Raw genomic sequence first — 22,031 nt, 5'->3', positions numbered from 1 at the left:
CTATACACCAGTGAACGCAAGTACATCCAATTCATCTTCAAACGCAAAGGACACTTCTGACAGCCTACAATTTCATGTGCAAAACTGGGGAGGGACGGAGCGTATGCACGTAGTCAGTGTACAGTAAGGGCGTGCCAAGCTCAAGCGCACGTAGCATGGAGTCTACAGTGCAATTTTGCAGTTAGTTTTAGTGGTTTTCTGTGTACCTGTCAGTTTGCCTAAGTGTCTATCGGTCATAGGCCGGATGACCCATAGCCTACCTTCTTTGGGGTGTTGGCAAGTGCTCACTGTGCATTTAATAGAGATAAGGTACTGGAGTTTATTAACTAACCAATGGATTAACACAATTATGATTATTACCTAATAAGTACACTGTGTCCGGGGTGTGCCCCTCGTAGACGGACTGCAGCCGTGTCTGAAACTTTGATTCCAGCCCTCGGAAATAGGCAAGAGGCCCCTGGAATAACGGACTTGGAATAACCGTGACTATTCATCTATAGTAATCCATCTCCGCAGCTAAGTATATTGTGTTATTATCTTTATCAAAAGCTGTTTATTGTACTGTTATCTTTATAAAAAGCTACTCTGGTTACTCTCTCATATTATAGCTGTAGCTGTATCAACAAACAGTTTACAAATCAAGAGCAACTGTAAAAATACCTTTTATGTACAGTAGACATTAATAGCACATTGACAATTGTATTTCATGTGGGGAGGGAACCCCGTTTTTTAAAGATGTTTCATGAAGGACTATATTATTATCAGGTGTTAACGCATTTAATATTTTTAAAATCTGTGCATTCTGCTGGTATATTATATTCCACATATGTATTGTACATATCCTGCTGTGTGCTGCGTCCGCCTTGTTCCGTGCTGTACATTCAGAGCATTCCTACTCCCATATTCAACAACAGTCGTATATTCAGATCCGCTTATAGTTGAATACGTACGTGCATATGCTAGATTTATGCACGTTTTTATTTATTTTGCGTGTCTTAATGAATTAGGCCCACAGTGTTTAAAGGACCCAAACCTAGAAACAGGGTACAGGAGTAGTAATCATATCGCTGGGTGCCGGTACATCCTTTCAAAGAGACTTCAAAGTCTTCACCACTCTACTAAGGCAACACAACATCATCATCATCATCATCACACACCAGATGATAATGAGAATAATCCCCTACCTGAAGCAACCTCCCCACCCAAAAACTACTCCACAACATCGGCCAGAGACAGAATGGGCCACTGCACCCAAGATAGACTACCTTTGCTTCTGAGACTTGACCAAGCATAAAGGTTTTCTGCTTCCCCAGAACATCCTGGTACCAGAATCTAGGAAGTGTCCTTCCCCAAATTGCAGGCAGATGTGGCCTCCTGGAGAAATTTCGTCATCCCCTGGCTGGGCACTTCGTATTCTCAATAAATGGTGTTTCCCCTGCTAAACATTGTCCATAAATCCCATCTTCTTTTTATCCTTTAACAATAGGCCCCAAAGACTCTAGGCCAACATCCTGAAGAAGCCTCACTGGAGGGGGGAAGGGGACTCCCAAATAAAAGAGTGCTATCTGGCTTCAAACATTTCCCAAGTGTTTGCGTCATATGTTCCCCACAGGCACATATTCATGGCTAGACATCGAAACCGGCTACCTAGCCTGGCCTAACCCCTGCTGATCTAAACAGAAAGCAAAGACCAAAGGCTTCAGAACTACTCCCAACGCTAAAAATTCTGAACTAACCTCTGGCACTTATATTCGTTGAGACTGAACATCACCTCCCCCATGACTAGTATCTGGGGTAATTCTGCTTCCGGCTGAGGACATCTACGGCCAGGTTTACCAACTGCCTCCGAGCTGATCTTAAGTTTCCTACAGAAGTCGGTGGCTGTTCCTTGCTGACCTCCAAGAGTCATCTTCTTACATTCTAAATACATTTGAATACCTTCAAACACAACATTTCTTGTACTCCCTACCTCCAGCCCACACTCTTTGGGACCTCACTCCACTTGAACGCTTTTGCAGACACCCGCCCACATGCAAGTGTATTAGACCACAAATGTATGTTATTCCGCTTGACGCTGCCACACCTATGTGAAACTATTCCGAGGCTGAGTGGGAGGGGGACCTTGGCCCCCCGCCAGATGAGGAGACCTGGGAGGACACTAGTGGCACTACAAATTATAGTATGAACTGGCGCTCATGAGTTTGATGGCGCTTGTAGTTCTACAACCACCAACATGCAAAACACTCCTAGGCTGTCAGTACATGCTGACAACTGTTATCTATATTGGATGGCAGCCCATTCATTACCACCCTTACATCCTATTCTTTCCCACCACAGGTAGAATGTTAATGCTACCTCCACTATCTCTTCCTCCTCAATGGACCAAGCAATAAGCCCCCTCACACAGCAACCCTATTATCTATCCTGCTTCCACTGTCAAAGTCGTATAATTGGATGAACGAAAGTATATTGGTTTAATATTGTTTTGCCGTGCGATTGCGATCCGTACGCCACATAACACGTGGCGTGGTGCGATCGCACGGTAAAGTACGCACGCACACACTCGCATTACAACATTTAGTTATTTATATAATTCATATTGGTTCCGTTACACTGTAATTTAGGAGCAGATAGTATTTGGTTTAGTATTAGTCTATATATATATATATATATATATATATATATATATATAGTGATTATATGTACACTTCAGTGATATTCAAGGTTCAGGTTATAGGAAAGGTACCACGCCTGGTGTCATATTAAAGCCCTATTCATCAGCAGCTGTCCGGTGCAGTCGGCAAAGAGATCGCACATTGCATACTTTAGTTATTGATATTAGAGAATAAACCTTTGTATGATGCTGGCTATGAAAGGAGCAGACCCCCTGGAGAGACGACCCCCTCCTTTGGATTCCTTAGATTGAATCAGCCTATGATCTGTTTACCCTGAACCCACCCAACGTCTGGACCTATAGAAGCAAGCTACGTCATCTCTATTGTTCACAATGAAACACTGACTGTATATATAATAGCTGCATCCCCCAGCAGCCTCAGTCACTTCTGACACAGTATTCTAAGCAGATATACTGTCCATTGGGTCCCGTGGTTGCGCAGCGAGCGCAATGCGATAAGAGCACGGTATGTATGTAACTTTTGGTATTGGCTGTACTGTACTTTATCATAATATAATAATGTATTGAATTGTTGACTATTTACATCTGCTAAAATAAATCACTGTGCGTTAGAAACACAATACAATCGCTTGGGCAATGCTTATTTGAAAACGATAAAATTACTTTAATACCACTCACTATTATCCCTTTGCTCCAACATCCATTTACACCTCTGTCTCTCTGCTGACAGAGTTGTTCACTTGTAAAACTTGTGTAAAATGCCGGCTGGTATGTTATTACAGATAGGTGTCTCTTTCTTTCATTAAATGTATTGTTTTATATTATCACTGAGATTATGGGTAAAATGTGGCCCTATTCAAGGTTAGTGGGCTACACGACATAGCCCCGAAGTGTATCAGGTTGCCCATCACTGGTATACACCCTATACCTTTATGTAACCTATAGTAAATGACACATATACAACATGTAACCATATGGGAGATATCAATGAATATTTTAGGATATACTTCTATGGGTGACTAAATTGCTAGAAAACATCATGGGGTGAATCATGGAAAAATGTGATTTTATTACAGTTTTCCTAAGTTAACTAAATAAAAAGATATTTATTGAAAAATGTCCACGTTAGAAGGCCTTAAAGGAGGGTTCAAGAGCCCACTTGTCGTGGGGGCAGATTTCCCTGCAATTTGTCTTCATGTTACACATCATCATCATCATTTATTTATATAGCGCCACTAATTCCGCAGCGCTGTACAGAGAACTCATTTACACCCCTCTATAATAAATCCTTCATATCCATACGTAGAGATGTAGGATAGGGACTGTCTGCGGTGTGAGGATGTATCAGTGGACCTGTGATTGGTTGCTGCCCTGCAGAGAACATAGTGGTGTAACCTGGTGGGATCTATCGGTGGTGTAACCTGGTGGGATCTATAGGTGGTGTAACCTGGTGGGATCTACCGGTGGTGTAACCTGGTGGGATCTATAGGTGGTGTAACCTGGTGGGATCTACCGGTGGTGTAACCTGGTGGGATCTATAGGTGGTGGGGTGTTGTATGTGTTTGTCACTTACTGCCTAATCCTTTATAGTGATGAAGTTGTCGGGAGATGTCCCTCTCATTTGGTTCATTATGTTCCTGTTCTTAGTTCGGTAGAGTGGTCCTGGTGTAGCTAATTTTTGGTTGTTTGGTGATATTCCGCTTGTTGGGTATTGGTGCACTTGTTCTGTGGATAAGTCCTAAAGTAGTTTGTCCTGTTGAAGAATCAGATGGGAGACGAGTCACAGAATGTGGGTGGTGCTTTGGTTCCCCCAAAGATGAAAGTGGCGATATTCAAGTTCTTTCTTTATGTTACAAGAGCAGTTGAGGTTCAGGCAAAATCTATAATGGTTAGATATGTGCATTGGGAATGATTGTTAAGACACATTGATTAGTATTTGCAAACTTTTTTTTATTGCTACCAAGTCACGCTTGTGTAAATTGCACTTCACATCAGTGTAGACCATTTCTATAAACAAATTGAACTTGAAACCCATGAACAGTAATTGGATTCATTGTAAATATTCTGTGTACCTTGTGTTAACTGAAGAAACGTTCAACAACAAAAACATTTTTAATGATTTACACAATCACAAATCAACAATATTTTTATAAAAAACAATTATAACGGGAAACACAATAAATCTATTGCAACGGCCTGTACATCTTTACATCGGAATTGGGAGGAGCGTCCATTGTGCTGGGTTCAAAATAGCTTGGACCTCCACCGTAACTGGAATAATTTCCAGCAGAAAAGTATTGGGAAGGATGTGGATGTGCTGAGGGACCTTGCGCTTTAGTAACAAAATGATCTTGGAAGGACGTCGGACTCTTCTTTTCTCTGCCGATAGGCTCATGCATGGTCATTAGTCAAGTCATGATTATGTTCTGCTGCTCCCATTCATGCTCTAAGAACCACTGCAGACGGCGTCTTCCTGCGCATCCATAGCTGAATCGATCTCCCTCAGCTGCTCCACCAATATGGTAGACATTACTTAAGTGGCTTGTTCCATCTTTGTGTTCTTCTTTTTTCTTGGGGGACCAATATAAACTATAAAAAAATGAAACCAAAAGTTAATAACAGTAACAGCAACAACAACAACACATAAAAATCCACAGTAAGGCTAGGGAGGAATGCACAGAGTCACATTCCATCCATCCAAAATGTGTAGGGAGGTAACTGGCAGGAACAGCTACTAACGCTTATAATTAACACTTACTCTATAACGTGCAAAACGTATCACAAAAAAAACGCAGCAAAGAAGCAATTCCTAATACATAGGCCCCAAAGGGAGTTAACTTACTCTTTGAACGCAAAGGCTGTGCATCAGTCTGCTCCACTGCCTCTTCAATACTAGGTCTTCATTAATAGAGGAATCATGTTCACCATTGTCTGTCGTCTCTTCAGCCACCTTCTGTGACGATGACGAGCCACCGCGGTGGATCGCATGGGTTACATTACTGTTGGCACAGCTTGATGAAGAAAGGCGGATGGAGTTGGATAGGGCAGAGATGTCAAATTCAACGTTGCACAAATCATAATACGGCCACTCCATGCGATCATTACCATATTTCTTTATGTTGTTGTCATGTACTTTGCTGTATTGCTTTCTGAGGGCCTTGAGCTTGTTAACAACTTGCTGTTGTGAGCGCTTGATCCTACAGTCACTCAGTATTGCTGCAATGTTACCATATATAGTTGCATCTTTCACTGTGTCTGCAATTTGTTTTATTTAATCTCCTCCTCCGCTCAGACCTCTGTGTCCTGCCAATTCACCATCTCTTCCTCTCTGAAGTTCTGCAGCATGTGAAAGACGTCGTCAGAGAGAGTTTCCGCCCCTCCAATGAGCTTCTTTTAAGTGAACCCGGGTCAAATAACCAGGTAACAGCTTTCAGGCAGAAGCGTACCCAGCTCCAACCCAGGAATAACCAAGGTTGTGGACCCAGGTCGCCCCTTTCACACAGAGACACAACCAGGGTTATTAATGGGTCCATGCCTTTGTGTGAAACGGGTATCGATGATCCATTTCTCGTCTCGACTATTGCTTACTGGCCTCACATGCTCCCATCCTGCTCCTCTTCGATCTATACTTAATGCTGCAGCTAGACTTATCTTCCTCTCTCCGTGCTCCACATCTGCCCCCCCCCCTCTCTCCCAAGCCTTACACTGGCTCCCCTTCAGAATTCTCTTCAAACTCCTCGCCCTCACGTACAAGGTCCTCTCCAGCTCCACTGCTTCCTGTATCTCCAACCTCATCTCCATACATTCTCCCTCCCACCCTCTCCTCAGTTGGCCAATGGCTGTCGCCTTCCCTCCCCTCTGGTAACCACATCTCACTCCCTTATCCAAGATTTCTCCAGTGCTGCTCCCCCACACCACAAAAAACAATCTCCCTCGTTTTATCAGATTAAGCTAGTGACCCGAATGTAGAGAAAACAAATACATTTATTTTGTCTCCTAATTAAAAAAAACAATAAATAATGGATCTTTATAGTGACATGAATGTGTGCATCTAACCATAGAACACATGATACGGTTATAGCGGCTCCACAGCCCTTGTCATGTCATATTTACTACATTTCCTAACATACTTTTTGTTGCAGTGAATATTTATACTGTCTAATCTTCCACAGGAGCTCTGCAGAACTTTCCTCCCAGCAACAGCTACTAAATGCCATATTTATAGATCCCTCCGTAGTAAGGCTGAATAATCAGTTTACCAGTAGGTAAATAGAGGGATGTCCTCACTGCTGCTTCCATTTCTGAACCGCTTGTGTAAGACCATTACCAGCTCAACCAGATGCTGATGGAGTCAACTGTGACAGAACCAACGATATAATGCTGGAGGAGCACAGCAGTACCACAACTATACAGAACCAACGATATAATGCTGGAGGAGCACAGCAGTACCACAACCAGACAGAGCCAACGATATAATGCTGGAGGAGCACAGCATTACCACAACCAGACAGAGCCAACGATATAATGCTGGAGGAGCACAGCATTACCACAACCAGACAGAGCCAACGATATAATGCTGGAGGAGCACAGCAGTACCACAACCAGACAGAACCAACGATATAATGCTGGAGGAGCACAGCAGTACCACAACCAGACAGAACCAAGGATATAATGCTGGAGGAGCACAGCAGTACCACAACCAGACAGAGCCAACGATATAATGCTGGAGGAGCACAGCAGTACCACAACCAGACAGAGCCAACGATATAATGCTGGAGGAGCACAGCAGTACCACAACCAGACAGAACAAGGATATAATGCTGGAGGAGCACAGCATTACCACAACCAGACAGAGCCAACGATATAATGCTGGAGGAGCACAGCAGTACCACAACCAGACAGAACCAACGATATAATGCTGGAGGAGCACAGCAGTACCACAACCAGACAGAACCAAGGATATAATGCTGGAGGAGCACAGCAGTACCACAACCAGACAGAGCCAACGATATAATGCTGGAGGAGCACAGCAGTACCACAACCAGACAGAACCAACGCAATAATGCTGGAGGAGCACAGCAGTACCACAACCAGACAGAGCCAACGATATAATGCTGGAGGAGCACAGCAGTACCACAACCAGACAGAACCAACGCAATAATGCTGGAGGAGCACAGCAGTACCACAACCAGACAGAACCAACGCAATAATGCTGGAGGAGCACAGCAGTACCACAACCAGACAGAACCATGAAGTAGAGACACAAAACCCATACGTGGAGAGACATGGAAACCTAATGTTGGCAGCAGGACCACTCACTACTCTTCCATTGCCAGATATGCAGGTCCTTAATGCTGTCCTTGGGTGTTCATGGTCTTCACATAGCAGCTGATATTAGCCATGTGACAAGAGGGCAGATAGGCTTCTACCAGTCTTGAGCATAAGGCATGATTGGCCCGCTTTGTCTGGGCAATGTTAGCTCTGCTTCTTACACTCTAATCCTACCACCTCCTAACCATTATATCCATCACCTCTTCTTCCTCATCTCCCATCTAATTCTTTTCTCCCAGTTGGTCCTACGGTCTCTCACCACCCCTGCCTTTAGAATGTAAGCCTCGTGGGCAGGGTCCTCTCTACCTATTGGCCCACATCTGTCTCCCGTCACGTCTTTTGCTGCACTCTGTGAGAGTCTCCATAGCATTACTCACATCTCATCTGTGCTGTTGCCATGTATTAACTCATCTATTTATTACTTGCTTCTGTATCCGGCGATACAGAATTTGTGGCAGCTTATAAATAAATAAATTATAATTCACCTGCTCATGTGGACGTCAACTTGAGACTGAACCATATACTGCTGGCTAATGGCCAATAGCCTCCTGAGACTAAAATCAGGCGCTCGTGGATGGAATATGTCACAGACTATGAACTAACCTTAACAATAGATAGAATAGTAAATCTTTAGCAGCTCCTATAATCAGAATTTTTGTGGATAAAAAAAATCGTCAATTTTCAAACAATAATTTAAAAAATATAAACAAAGAAAACAACAAAATATGGAAGCGAATAAGTATATTTGTCACCATTCAAACAATATAAAGAAATACAGGACATATTAAAACAGTTTCATAAAATTAACAATAAAAATCAAAACAATATCAAACACATCAGTAATCTACTAGCATTATGAGATAGACGGTGCTCTCATCTATACCATCAATTTTTTTATACTTATAGGTATTAACAAATAGTTAAAAAACAGATTTTAACTGCATGGAACTTCCATTCGCTCGTATAGTTTGTCAATCCAATGGTTCAACGTCAGGTAAACATTCCTAATTAACTGCAGAAATATAACAATTTACAATAAGAAAATATTTCCCACTACCCGTATCATAATATATCTCAAGATCAAATAATATAATAGTAATAATAATATCCAGTGAAGAGAGGTCAGTCCTTATATAAAAAAAAAAGGCTTATTTCAGCTGTAATTCTGAAATGATAAATGCAGTAAATGAGCCCCAGCTCCTTAGTATCACCCAATGGGACATTAACAAGACATTTGGTAACTGTATTGATCAAGAAATACAGACCTTATAACCAGACATCAGTAATAGTTACCTCTCATCACCTGACCTGGAACCTCTGATATACAGAGCCAATGCTGACGTCATGACGTCACGTCGCACGTTCCTGAAACTCTGCCCGCAGAACAGCGTCACTGGTTCTATATCTGTAACATCATTGTCTGGGAGACTACGGGAAAATGGCCGCCGCAGTACTGCATAAAGGACAATACAGCCTTAGAAAGCATTTTTTTTTTACTAGCGATTAAGTTGTTTAATTAAAACCACAGAGCGTCTTCCCCCTCATCTCTCTCCCACACACCTGCCGCTTCTCCCACCCCCTGTCGCGAATTTCCACTTCAATTACTGTATTGTCATCATTGCAGGACAGCGGCGGCCATTTTCCTTTAGTCTCTTACACACTATTGGTCTTACAGATATGTCTCCGCCTCTGACAACGGCCTACACTGCACAGGGGGCGTGGCCACACGCTGTCTCGGACGCCATCTTGGAACCTGGAGCTACATAAGGGACCTGTACAAGGCTGAGGTAATATCTCCGTATAATAATATATCAGACAGCGGGAATTACCCCCATAGAGTTACCCTATGTTTATGTGCAGCCTCCCGGCCATCAGGGCTTCATACATGCGGCTGAGCTCTCACATCAGCTGCTACATAATCCTCATTGTGCTGCAGTCAGCAGAAGGCTGTTAGTAATAGAGGAGCTGGTTATTATAATGGTAGAGCTGTGAGAGACTTAATACCATACTTGCCAACTCTCCCGGATTGTCCGGGAGACTCCCGCATTTTTCAAGAGTCTCCCGGACGAGTGTGGCAATCTCCCTGATAGGAAGGGGGAAAAATTTAGTTTAAACGCCGCGATTCACCCGGAATCGCGGCGTTTAGCCCCGCCCCCACTGTAAAATGACGCGATTTGCGTCATTCCGTCACGGGGGTGGGGCCAAAATGACGCGATTTCGCAGCCCCGCCCCCTGCACGCCCACGTCCCAGCCGGCATCTCCCGGAAAAAGAAAAAAAAATGTTGGTAAGTATGCTTAATACCCAGACCAGCTACACCCCATACACCACAGAGGGGCTCACACACCATGACTAGCCCCCATCCTCCTCCTTCTACCCCCATTACCCCCCATCCCCCTACTATCACCTCCTACCCAACCACCCCCTCACCAAGTGCCACTAACACATAGCTTGTCTAGTGCTGGAGACTAGCCCCCATCCCCCTCCTTCTACCCCATTACCCCACATCCCCCTACTATCACCTCCTACCCAACCACCCCTCACCAAGTGCTACTAACACATAGCTTGTCTAGTGCTGGAGACTAGCCCCCATCCCCCTCCTTCTACCCCATTACCTCACATCCCCCCTAATATCACCTCCTACCCAACCACCCCCTCACCAAGTGCTACTAACACATAGCTTGTCTAGTGCTGGAGACTAGCCCCCATCCCCCTCCTTCTACCCCCATTACCCCACATCCCCCTACTATCACCTCCTACCCAACCACCCCCTCACCAAGTGCTACTAACACATAGCTTGTCTAGTGCTGGAGACTAGCCCCCATCCCCCTCCTTCTACCCCCATTACCCCACATCCCCCTACTATCACCTCCTACCCAACCACCCCTCACCAAGTGCTACTAACACATAGCTTGTCTAGTGCTGGAGACTAGCCCCCATCCCCCTCCTTCTACCCCCATTACCTCACATCCCCCTACTATCACCTCCTACCCAACCACCCCTCACCAAGTGCTACTAACACATAGCCTGTCTAGTGCTGGAGACTAGCCCCCATCCCCCTCCTTCTACTACCATTACCCCACATCCTCCTACTATCACCTCCTACCCAACCACCCCTCACCAAGTGCCACTAACACATAGCTTGTCTAGTGCTGGAGACTAGCCCCCATCCCCCTCCTTCTACCCCCATTACCTCACATCCCCCTACTATCACCTCCTACCCAACCACCCCTCACCAAGTACCACTAACACATAGCTTGTCTAGTGCTGGAGACTAGCCCCTGGTTAGGGTTTGTTTAGGGTTAGGTCCATGTTTCAAATAAATTCCCTATAAAGTGTTTGCAGCCAGAGTTTCTCTAAACCCTAAACCGCAAACCCCTCATTACCAGTTTCAGAAATTTATACATATATGCTGGTAAAATGTACAATAATGTCTGCATTTGTTGGTGTATCCAGGTGAATCTTATATAACAAAAAATTCATTATAGAAATAGCTTTCTATTAGTAGCAATCTAAAATGAAAATCCTGTTATGTTCATTTAGAGAAATATATTCATTATTGTATTTGTATCTTACCTGTGTTTATACTATGGGCCTGATTCATTAAGGAACTAAAAGTAAATAATAGGAGTAACTTTACGCCTAGGCAAGACCATGTTGCATTACAGGGGGAGATACATTTAAAATTTGGGCATAGATTTATAGTTGGGGTAGGACATGTCCCACATCAACTTTAAATTTCAGTGTAAAAATTAAGTTATCAAGTATTTGTGTGCTACATGAAAAACAGCCAGTATATAACTTATGTACAAAATAATAAACTACAGTCATTGCCAAAAGCTTTAAAAATGACACAAGTATTTGTTTTCACAAAGTTTGCTGCTTCAGTGTGTTTAGACCTTTTTGTCAGATGTTGCTATGTTACACTGAAGTAAAATTACAAGCATTTCATAAGTGTCAATGGCTGTTATTGACCATTACATTAAGTTTATGCAAAGAGTCAATATTTGCAGTGTTGACCCTTCTTTATGAAGACCTCTGCTATTCGCCCTGGCATGCTGTCAATCAACTTTTGGGCCACATACTTACTGATGTCTCATTCTTCCTAATCAATGCTTGGAGTTTGTCAGAATTTGCGGGTTTTTGTTTGTCCATCCGCCTCTTGAGGATTGACCACAAGTTCTCAATGGGATTAAAGACTGAGGAGTTTCCTGGCCATGGACCCAAAATTGCAATGTGTTGATCCCCGAGCCACTTAGTTATCACTTTTGCCTTATGGCAAGGTGCTCCATCATGCTGGAAAGAGCATTGTTCGTCACCAAACTGTTCTTGGATTGTTGGGAGAAGTTGATCTTGGAGGATGTTTTGGTACCATTCTTTATTCATGGCTGTGTTCTTAGGCAAAATTGTGAGTGAGCCCACTCCCTTGGCTGAGAAACAACCCCACACATGAATGGTCTCAGGATGCTTTACTGTTGGCATGATACAGGACTGATGGTAGCGCTCACCTTTCCTTCTGTGGACAAGCGTTTTTCCTAATGCCCCAAACAATCTGAAAGGGGATTCACCAGAGAAAAATGACTTTACACCAGTCCTCAGCAGTCCAATCCCTGTACCTTTTGCAGAATATCCGTCTGTCCCTAATGTTTTTCCTGGAGAAAAGTGGCTTCTTTGCTGACTTTCTTGACACCAGGCCATTCTGCAAAAGTCTTCGCCTCACTATGCATGCAGATTCACTCACACCTGCCTGCTGCCATTCCTGAGCAAGCTCTGTACTGATGGTGCCCCGATCCCACAGCTGAATCAACTTTAGGAGATGGTCCTGGCGCTTGCTGGACATTCTTAGGCGCCCTGAAGCCTTCTTCAAAACTATTGATCCCAACTACTTGAAATTCTTGATGATCCGATAAATGCTTGATTTAAGTGCAATCTTACTAGTAGCAATATCCTTGCCTGTGAAGCCCTTTTTGTGCAAAGCAATGATGACTGCATGCTTCCTTGCAGGTAACCATGGTTAACAGAGGAAGAACAATGCTTTCAAGCACCGCTCTCCTTTTAAAGCTTCCAGTCTGTTATTCCTTCTCAATCAGCATGACAGAGTGATCTCCAGCCTTGTCCTCGTCAACACTCTCACCTGTGTTAATGAGAGAATCACTGACCTGATGTCAGCTGGTCCTTTTGTGGCAGGGCTGAAATGCAGTGGAAATGTTGTTTTGGGGATAAAGTTCATTGTCATGGCAAAGGGGGACTTTGAAATTAATTGCTATTCCATCTGATTACGCTTCATGACATTCTGGAGTATATGCAAATTGCCATCATAAAAACTGAGACTGCAGATTTTGTGAAAAATAATATTTGTGTCATTTTCAAACCTTTTGGCCATGACTGTACATTTTCTGAAATAGTTAAATCGATATTATAGATAATCTTATTAAAGATACATGTGTAAGGAAAATAATGTAAGGATAGTGTAAGGGAAAATAGCATAGGGAATAAATGGTGGTGAACCTAGGGATTATTGTATATTGATATTACGCTATTGGTTTGAGCCATATTATAATATACGTATGAACTGAATGAAAGGCTTTCTATGTTAACAGTAAAAGACTTTAATTTGAATATATAGGTTGTGATTATTGGTTATTTATAACGGATATATATCGTCAAGTAACGCCGAGATACAGTAGCTACTGGATAAGTAATTCTGTAAGGCTTTAGTGTTATTTAGTGTGGTGAAAGGACTGAACAAGGCAACGTTATTTAAGGAAAAGTGTATAGCAGTGCGAGTGTATAACAAGTGTATCTGAGAATAGAATAAAAAGATAGTGTGCGCACTAGAGGCCTAGCCGCAGGATCTTTTACACCTACAATGTACAATGTTTATGCTGGTGCTTGTTGATGTACAAGTGTTAGCATACCAATGGCTGCCAGAGCTTGCTGGCACTTGTAGAACTACAAGCACCAGCATTCCCTGGCATGCAGTGCCCACTGGGACTTGTAGTGCACCTGGAAAAACACACTGGAAAATAAGCACCATTGAAAAAGATGAAAACGATTGCTCCTTGGAGGAGCCACCTGGTAAATGACAGGCTGAGAGCCAATCATTGTAACTATTCAGAGTGACTTCACTGGGATTGGTCAGTGTGGGTAAAGGAGCTGATTGGTTAGATGCTGTGTAGCTCATTCATACAGTTTATGAATGAAGTACATTGTACAGTATATCCCAGCAGTATGTTGGTTTTCTATCACTAATATATTCATGAGACTTTGGGATCTGCAGCTGTTGTTGTATGTTTAGGTGTAAATTTTACAATTAGGAGATTGAGATCATCATGGAGGGGGGGGGGTAGCTATAGGAGCCGCATCGCTCCTTCACAGCGGGAAATCATTACATATATTGTAGGGGTTGTATTTGTAAAATAGACCATTATTCTATACAGTATTTTGCACAATAAACCCCTAAAAAATCCAAATACGTGTAGTTTCATTTACCTTTTTACACAGGATTACACAGCAGTGATAAAGAGATCTGGTGAGTGTGTGACTCCCAGGAGCCGCCCCTGTGTGTCAGGAGGATTGAGCAGGACCCAGAGCCCCATCACGGTGCCTGAACCTCACTCACTGATACGTGAGGGAAACAATGACCAGAAGATCCTGGAACTGACCAACAAGATCATTCAGCTGGTGACTGGAGAGGTGACTGCTGGGAATGGGACATTATACAGTAACACCAGGGGATGAGTCTGGATGATGATTGTGTTGTCAGGTTCCTATAAGGTGTCAGGATGTCACTGTGTATTTCTCTCTGCAGGAGTGGAAGTATTTAGGAGGACACAAGGGTCTGTACGAGGACGTGAGGATGGAGAATCACCGGATCCTCACATCACTGGGTAAGAGAAGACTTTAAATTATTGTAGAGGAGACAATAGTTCTGAGGGCCACCTAGATACACTCATCTGATAATCACATATATACAATGTAATCAGTCACTGTGTGTCTCCTACAGATGGATCCAGTAACAGGAATACCCCAGAGAGATATCTCTGTCCTCTTTATTCACAAGATTGTAAAGAAGAAAATCCCAGTATCCCACAGGACAATCAGGTAGATGACATTTTAGGGTCTCCCCAAATACCAAAGTGAATATTCTAATTTATGATCTGTAAAAAAAAACTGTGTGAATCTTATACAGTGATATTCTCCTGTTTCACCACACATTTTTAAATCAGATATTATAAAATATATTTATATTGTTTTGTGGGCTATTTAGGATGACGTCCTCACTGATATTAAAGTAGAAATTACAGAGGGAGAGGAAGAGACGTATGTGAGGGGTGATCAGCAGTGTAAGGAGGAGGAAATCCCTACAGATATCAGCACAGGTGAGTAATAAACACTTATTACAGAAGAGTCACATATTCTGTTTATTCAGTCACTAAAACAATCATTTATTCTACACCCTCCTCTGTCAGTACAAACTAATGAGGAAAACGTATCTGTCCAGTGGGAGAGTCAGGAGCCATCAGCCCCTATTAGACTCCTGATCTCCTCCTCACATCATATCATTATGTGCTACCAGCCCAGAGATCTGACCAGTCTCCTCCTCACATCATATCACTGTGTGCTACCAGCCCAGAGATCTGACCAGTCTCCTCCTCACATCATATCACTGTGTGCTACCAGCCCAGAGATCTGACCAGTCTCCTCCTCACATCATATCACTGTGTGCTACCAGCCCAGAGATCTGACCAGTCTCCTCCTCACATCATATCACTGTGTGCTACCAGCCCAGAGATCTGACCAGTCTCCTCCTCACATCATATCACTGTGTGCTACCAGCCCAGAGATCTGACCAGTCTCCTCCTCACATCATATCATTGTGTGCTACCAGCCCAGGGATCTGACCAGTCTCCTCCTCACATCATATCATTGTGTGCTACCAGCCCAGAGATCTGACCAGTCTCCTCCTCACATCATATCACTGTTTACTACCAGCCCAGAGATCTGACCAGTCTCCTCCTCACATCATATCATTGTGTGCTACCAGCCCAGAGATCTGACCAGTGTCCTCCTCACATCATATCATTGTGTGCTACCAGCCCAGAGATCTGACCAGTCTCCTCCTCACATCATATCATTATGTGCTACCAGCCCAGAGATCTGACCAGTCTCCTCCTCACATCATATCACTGTGTGCTACCAGCCCAGAGATCTGACCAGTCTCCTCCTCACATCATATCACTGTTTACTACCAGCCCAGAGATCTGACCAGTCTCCTCCTCACATCATATCATTGTGTGCTACCAGCCCAGAGATCTGACCAGTGTCCTCCTCACATAATATCATTGTGTGCTACCAGCCCAGAGATCTGACCAGTCTCCTCCTCACATCATATCATTGTGTGCTACCAGCCCAGAGATCTGACCAGTCTCCTCCTCACATCATATCACTGTGTGCTACCAGCCCAGAGATCTGACCAGTCTCCTCCTCACATCAAATCATTGTGTGCTACCAGCCCAGAGATCTGACCAGTCTCCTCCTCACATCATATCACTGTGTGCTACCAGCCCAGAGATCTGACCAGTCTCCTCTTCACATCATATCACTGTTTACTACCAGCCCAGAGATCTGACCAGTCTCCTCCTCACATCATATCACTGTGTGCTACCAGCCCAGAGATCTGACCACTCTCCTCCTCACATCATATCATTGTGTGCTACCAGCCCAGAGATCTGACCAGTCTCCTCCTCACATCATATCATTGTGTGCTACCAGCCCAGAGATCTGACCAGTCACCTCCTCACATCATATCACTGTGTGCTACCAGCCCAGAGATCTGACCAGTCTCCTCCTCACATCATATCATTGTGTGCTACCAGCCCAGAGATCTGACCAGTCTCCTCCTCACATCATATCATTGTCTGCTACCAGCCCAGAGATCTGACCAGTCTCCTCCTCACATCATATCACTGTGTGCTACCAGCCCAGAGATCTGACCAGTCTCCTCCTCACATCAAATCACTGTGTGCTACCAGCCCAGAGATCTGACCAGTCTCCTCCTCACATCATATCATTGTGTGCTACCAGCCCAGAGATCTGACCAGTCTCCTCCTCACATCATATCACTGTGTGCTACCAGCCCAGAGATCTGACCAGTCTCCTCCTCACACTGTCTGGTGTATCTCATGGGACGTCAATCTGACTCTATGAAATTACCCATGAGCCTCCTGTACACTACCTCCTGTGACAGTATCCATAGCCATCTCTCTGTACTACAACGTGACATTACCATGAATATTTGATCCTCAGCTGTATTTCACTTGCACCAACAGTTGGGGGACACTGCTCACTATGGGATATAGAGGACACTGTGTGGAGTAAAGCACTAAAAGTCTCTATCCTGCTCCCCTCCCCGCTATGCCCCCTCTGGCCAGTAGAATCAGATTTTTATTAATAGTGCCTATGGTGCATGGCACGTTTTTAGTTTAGCCTTTATTTTATTTATTTTGTTTAAATAGGTGTTTACAGCGATGTCCACTAACTGAATGCCGCGGTGGGCAGTTAGGGAGAGCGCTTTAGTGCCGCCCCCATTAACGATTGCCGGTCCCCGGTAAAAGGGTTACCCGGCATCAGAATGGTGTTTCAGGACCCAGCCGTTGCCAGGGTGGCGTTGCAGATCGCCCCCGGGGACCACAGATGCAGTAGCCGGTCTCCCAGAGAGAGGGGATGACTGCAGTCTGCGTCAGCTTAGACTATATATATATATATATATATATATATAATTATGGATTTCTGCTTGCACCCGTTTGCAGACTGAATTGGGGGTGCACATACTGTTAGACCTTTCTGTATATAGACTGTTCTACAGTGTGTGTCTCATATCTATCTCTCTTTTTGTCTTACATTATGTCAAAAAGAGGGACAGGTTCCAATTCCAAAGCTGTCACGGTGACGTATTTAACCTGTTCCAGTGGCATTCGAAAATGCGTGTTGGACGGTCAGACTCTGATGGCCTATGTAATAACTGTGAAGCTGAGGACCTGCATCAGCAAACGTCTGGTGTTGCTGCTGATATGGTGGATCCGGCCTGGGCCAAAGAGCTGGCGTGGTCCATTGCTGAAATTGAGAGACAATTCATGTTTGGCGGCGGTAGGTGCTGATACCTTTACCTCTTCCGCCCATTGTACACAATCCTCTGATGTCCTTCACTCGGGAGAGACATCTCAGTTACTACCCACCACTGCAGGGGTTTCTCGGGAGCCCCCCTGGATGCAAAACTTGGAAAGATCAGTCCAGGATTTGGTTAGAGTATATTCTTCCTTCGAGAAGATCTTGCAATCCTCTGCTGTGGGCAGACGGTGTAAACGCCTGGGTCATTCGCTTACTCATTATATAGGGGATTCTGACATTGGGCTCATCCTCTCCGGAGCATGGTGATGTTCAAGATGACTCAGATTGCGAGGACTTGTCTGTTGTAGAGGAGGACGGATCTAACAGACAGGGAATTGAGGACTGATATTAGCAGTAAGGCAGGTTCTCGATATCTCAGACGAGGAATAAGAGCCCACACAGGTATCCATGTTCAAGAGAATAAGAAAAGGAAAGTGTTCTTCCCTCCTTCTACCCAGTTACTTGAAATTTGGGGTGAAGCAGTGGAAAAATGGACTCTTGCACTGAGCTAAGTCATTCAGGCAGGCTCACCTAGAACTGATTTGTTCCCCTTGGCAGACCATATTAAGGAGAGTGCTATATTCTTAGGAGATGGTGTCTTAGACGCTGGTCAGGGGTTATCGCATACTTCCTCTTTGGCTATTGCAGCCAGACGTACTCGGTGCCTCAGATCTTGGGAAGCAGATGTTGAGTCCAAAAGAACTTTGGAAACCTTGCCTTATGATGGTTTGGTTTGTTAGGTCAGGCTTTGGAAAAATTCATTGCTCAGCCTACTGGGGGTAAGAGTACTTTTCTGCCCGTAGCTGCTTCTAATCCCAAAGGTGAGCGGTTTCATTCCTTTCGGTCTGCTGGAAAACCCAGGGGTACTCCATCACAAGGTCAGTTTCCAGCTTCACTAGGGGTGAGCCAAAGAGTTAGGCTTGCTTGGACAGGTCGCCACCACGCCCCCAAACCTGCCGAAAAACCATCTGCATGACTCATTAGTTCCCCTACTGGAAATCACGGTTGTGTGTGGTCGTCTCCTGGGGTTTCCTTCTTGGCGGCTCTTTCTTGTCCTGTCGCCTTTTCTTGTCTGTCATGATTACAGGACGGTATTACATACTTTGCCCTCATTTCTGCCTGAAGTGGTGTCTAAATTACATATTAACCAAGAAATTATTCCGCCATTATATAAGAATTTATCCTCCAACAGCCAGAGATCGGATAGTCTGTTGGACCTGGTCCGAGCTTTGTGCCTTTGTGTGGATCGTAGGTCATCTATACGTAAAACAGATAGTCTCTTGGTATTTATTGATGCTCAAAAACTTGGCTGGCCGGCCACAAAGCAAACTATAGCTAGATGGATTAAAGATACTATCCGTCAAGCTTATGTTTCCGAAGAATCTCCAGTTCCAGAAGGTCTTACGGCTCATTCTACCAGGTCGTCAGCGCCTCCTAGGTGGCATGGCATGGAACCACGGTTGAGCAGTTGTGCAGGATGGTTACCTGGTCTTCCGTCCATACATTTACCAGATTCTACAGATTTCATATCTTTGCTTCGAAAGACGCAGGTTTTGGCCGTAAAGTTTTACGTGCTGCTCGTTCTGAACATTCCCACCCATGGGGGCAGCTTTGGGACGTCACTATGGTGAGCAGTGTTCCCCAACTATTGGTTCAAGTGGAAACGGGATTTTTGTACTTACCGTATAATCTCTTTCACTTAACACAGTTGGGGGATACTGCGCTCCCACCCTTTGTTCTGAAAGTTTTGTTGTTTGTTCTGTTTTGTGTTTCACCCTCTCTTGCAGCTTTGTTAGTTAAATAAACTGATTTTACTGGCCAGAGAGGGCATAGAGGGGAGGGGAGCAGGAGACGGCCCAGAATCTATGTACCATTAGAGGGCAGGAGAGCCAAAGAGGGTAAACAGCTACGGCTTTCATGTAGAAACCACAGGACCCAAACCTTGTCAAAGCTGTATGATTTATTGTGGATGGTAGCATGTAATACTCTCCATGCTTGCGACATACCAGATGTAATTCCGTAAAGCCTGCATGGAGGGAGGGTTAGGGTCTTTCCATGTTTAGCTATTAGAGATTTGGCAGCAGCCAGTATGTGAGAGATCAGCTTGTTGGAGGGGACGCTCTCAGACTTGCTGGTAATTTAACCCACGTCTACTCTACTTTTCAGGCTCCAGTGTTTGTGTGTGTGTGTGTGTGGGCAGTGTCAAGTTGAACATTGTCACTGACTAATGAGTCTTCCTGGCTAATGACTCTTCCTGTTCTAGGATGCTGGCTGGGCAATGTGTGTGCTTAGGAACTGTTAGACGCCAATATCCGCATTTTGGCTGGAATTATCCAAGCTGGATGCATTGTACGTGTCACTGTGGCTGGGATTATGCAGTGTGCTTGGTATTGCAGTTTTCTAATTATAATGAAGTGTTTGTAGTTTGTAAATTGAAAGTAAACCGCTGGATATTTCAACTTACTCATAGTATGAAAATGTTGCGCATTATAATATGTTAATCATTGTAAAATAAAATGTCTATTTCCGTACATTTATTTTATTTCTAGCAGATGGATGCAAACACAGGAATATCTCAGAGGGAAAATTCATTTTATCTACAGATTTTGAAATAGAAGATAAAATTACACATGATTCTCCAGGAGGACAGCACAGTACCCTAAATATACATCCAGTACTCCACAGAGCAGATAAATCATCTGATCCTGCTAGTCATGAAGAATATTCTCCTGATAACATAGACATTGTTGCATATAGTACAGCTCATGCAGATGACAAGATATTTCTGTGTCCTGAGGCTGGGAAATGCTTTATGGTTAAGTCATCTCTTCATAAACAGAGAACTCACACAAGTGTGAAACCATATCTGTGTTCTGAATGTGGGAAATGGTTTGCACAGAAATCATCTCTTGTTGAACATCAGAGAATTCACACAGGTGAGAAACAGTTTACATGTTCTGAGTGCAGGAAATGTTTTGCACATAAATCATCTCTTGTTGAACATCAGAGAATTCACACATGTGAGAAACTGTTTACATGTTCTGAGTGCGGAAAATGTTTTACACGTAAATCATATTTTGTTGTTCATCAGAGAACTCACACAGGTGAGAAACCATTTACATGTTCTGAGTGTGGAAAATGTTTTACACATAAATCAACTTTTGGTGAACATCAGAAAACTCACAAAGGTGAGAAACCGTTTACATGTTCTGAGTGTGGGAAATGTTTTACTCATAAACCAAATCTTGTTAAACATCAGAGAACTCACACAGGTGAGAAACCGTTTACATGTTCTGAGTGCGGTAAATGTTTTACACGTAAATCAACTTTTGTTGTTCATCAGAGAACTCACACAGGTGAGAAACCATTTACATGTTCTGAGTGTGGGAAATGTTTTACACATAAATCAACTTTTGTTGAACATCAGAGAACTCACACAGGTGAGAAACCGTTTACATGTTCTGAGTGTGGGATATTTTTTACTCATAAACCAAATCTTGTTAAACATCGGAGAATTCACACAGGTGAGAAACTGTTTACATGTTCTGAGTGTGGGATATATTTTACACGTAAAGCAAAACTTCTTGAACATCAGAGAACTCACACAGGTGAGAAACCGTTTATATGTTCTGAGTGCGGGAAATGTTTTACACGTAAATCATCTCTTGTTGTTCATCAGAGAACTCACACAGGTGAGAAACCATTTACATGTTCTGAGTGTGGGAAATGTTTTACACATAAATCAACTGTTGTTGAACATCAGAGAACTCATATAAGGAAAAAGCTATTGTATATGAAACAAGTTTGATTACATTAATGTAAATTGAAAAAATAAGTATGTCTGTTGAGAAAGTTAAGGGTTAAAATATTTGTGACAGTTTTGGTATCTGCTCTTGT

General features: G+C 43.6%; 3 protein-coding genes and 1 pseudogene across 5 annotated transcripts in view; 1 reads left to right on the top strand and 3 right to left on the bottom strand.

The window, feature by feature from the left end:
* LOC142108399 (uncharacterized) overlaps window positions 1–9,553 on the bottom strand; it is a 22,415-nt gene extending 12,862 nt beyond the window's left edge. The window contains exons 1-2 of the mRNA XM_075192021.1: window positions 9,260–9,553; window positions 4,209–4,388 (exon numbers count right to left, since the gene is read on the bottom strand). The gene's annotated coding sequence lies outside the window, so the exon portion shown is untranslated. The remainder of the gene's footprint in view (window positions 1–4,208; window positions 4,389–9,259) is intronic.
* LOC142108581 (uncharacterized) overlaps window positions 1–22,031 on the bottom strand; it is a 127,451-nt gene that overhangs the window by 60,216 nt on the left and 45,204 nt on the right. The gene's annotated exons all lie outside the window — the stretch shown is intronic.
* The window catches only part of LOC142108605 (uncharacterized), a 169,933-nt pseudogene that overhangs the window by 103,339 nt on the left and 44,563 nt on the right, over window positions 1–22,031 (bottom strand).
* LOC142108582 (uncharacterized) lies at window positions 9,514–22,031 on the top strand. Of its 2 annotated transcripts, none has more exons than XM_075192354.1 (6): window positions 9,514–9,753; window positions 14,469–14,660; window positions 14,776–14,854; window positions 14,971–15,068; window positions 15,235–15,346; window positions 20,687–22,031. In XM_075192354.1, the coding sequence occupies exons 3-6, from the start codon at window positions 14,824–14,826 to the stop codon at window positions 21,940–21,942; spliced, it is 1,497 nt and encodes a 498-aa protein (XP_075048455.1). In that variant the 5' UTR covers window positions 9,514–9,753; window positions 14,469–14,660; window positions 14,776–14,823; the 3' UTR covers window positions 21,943–22,031. The 2 variants fall into 2 exon arrangements, with proteins under 2 accessions (XP_075048455.1, XP_075048454.1); XM_075192353.1 differs by having other exon boundaries at window positions 9,515–9,753; window positions 20,684–22,031.

The sequence above is a fragment of the Mixophyes fleayi genome, chromosome 12 (genome assembly GCF_038048845.1).
Source record: "Mixophyes fleayi isolate aMixFle1 chromosome 12, aMixFle1.hap1, whole genome shotgun sequence".
Lineage (NCBI taxonomy): Eukaryota > Metazoa > Chordata > Amphibia > Anura > Limnodynastidae > Mixophyes > Mixophyes fleayi.
Note: the sequence above shows the minus strand (reverse complement) of the source record. Positions and strands in the feature narration are given on the sequence as shown.

Bases quoted from the DNA above. Each gene is read 5' to 3' on its own strand.
- LOC142108582 (XM_075192353.1), top strand. From the start codon at position 14,824: ATGGAGAATCACCGGATCCTCACATCACTGG. The intron at 14,855-14,970 runs GTAAGAGAAGAC...TGTCTCCTACAG, and splicing joins CCGGATCCTCACATCACTGG to ATGGATCCAGTAACAGGAAT. The intron at 15,347-20,683 runs GTGAGTAATAAA...TTTTATTTCTAG, and splicing joins CCCTACAGATATCAGCACAG to CAGATGGATGCAAACACAGG.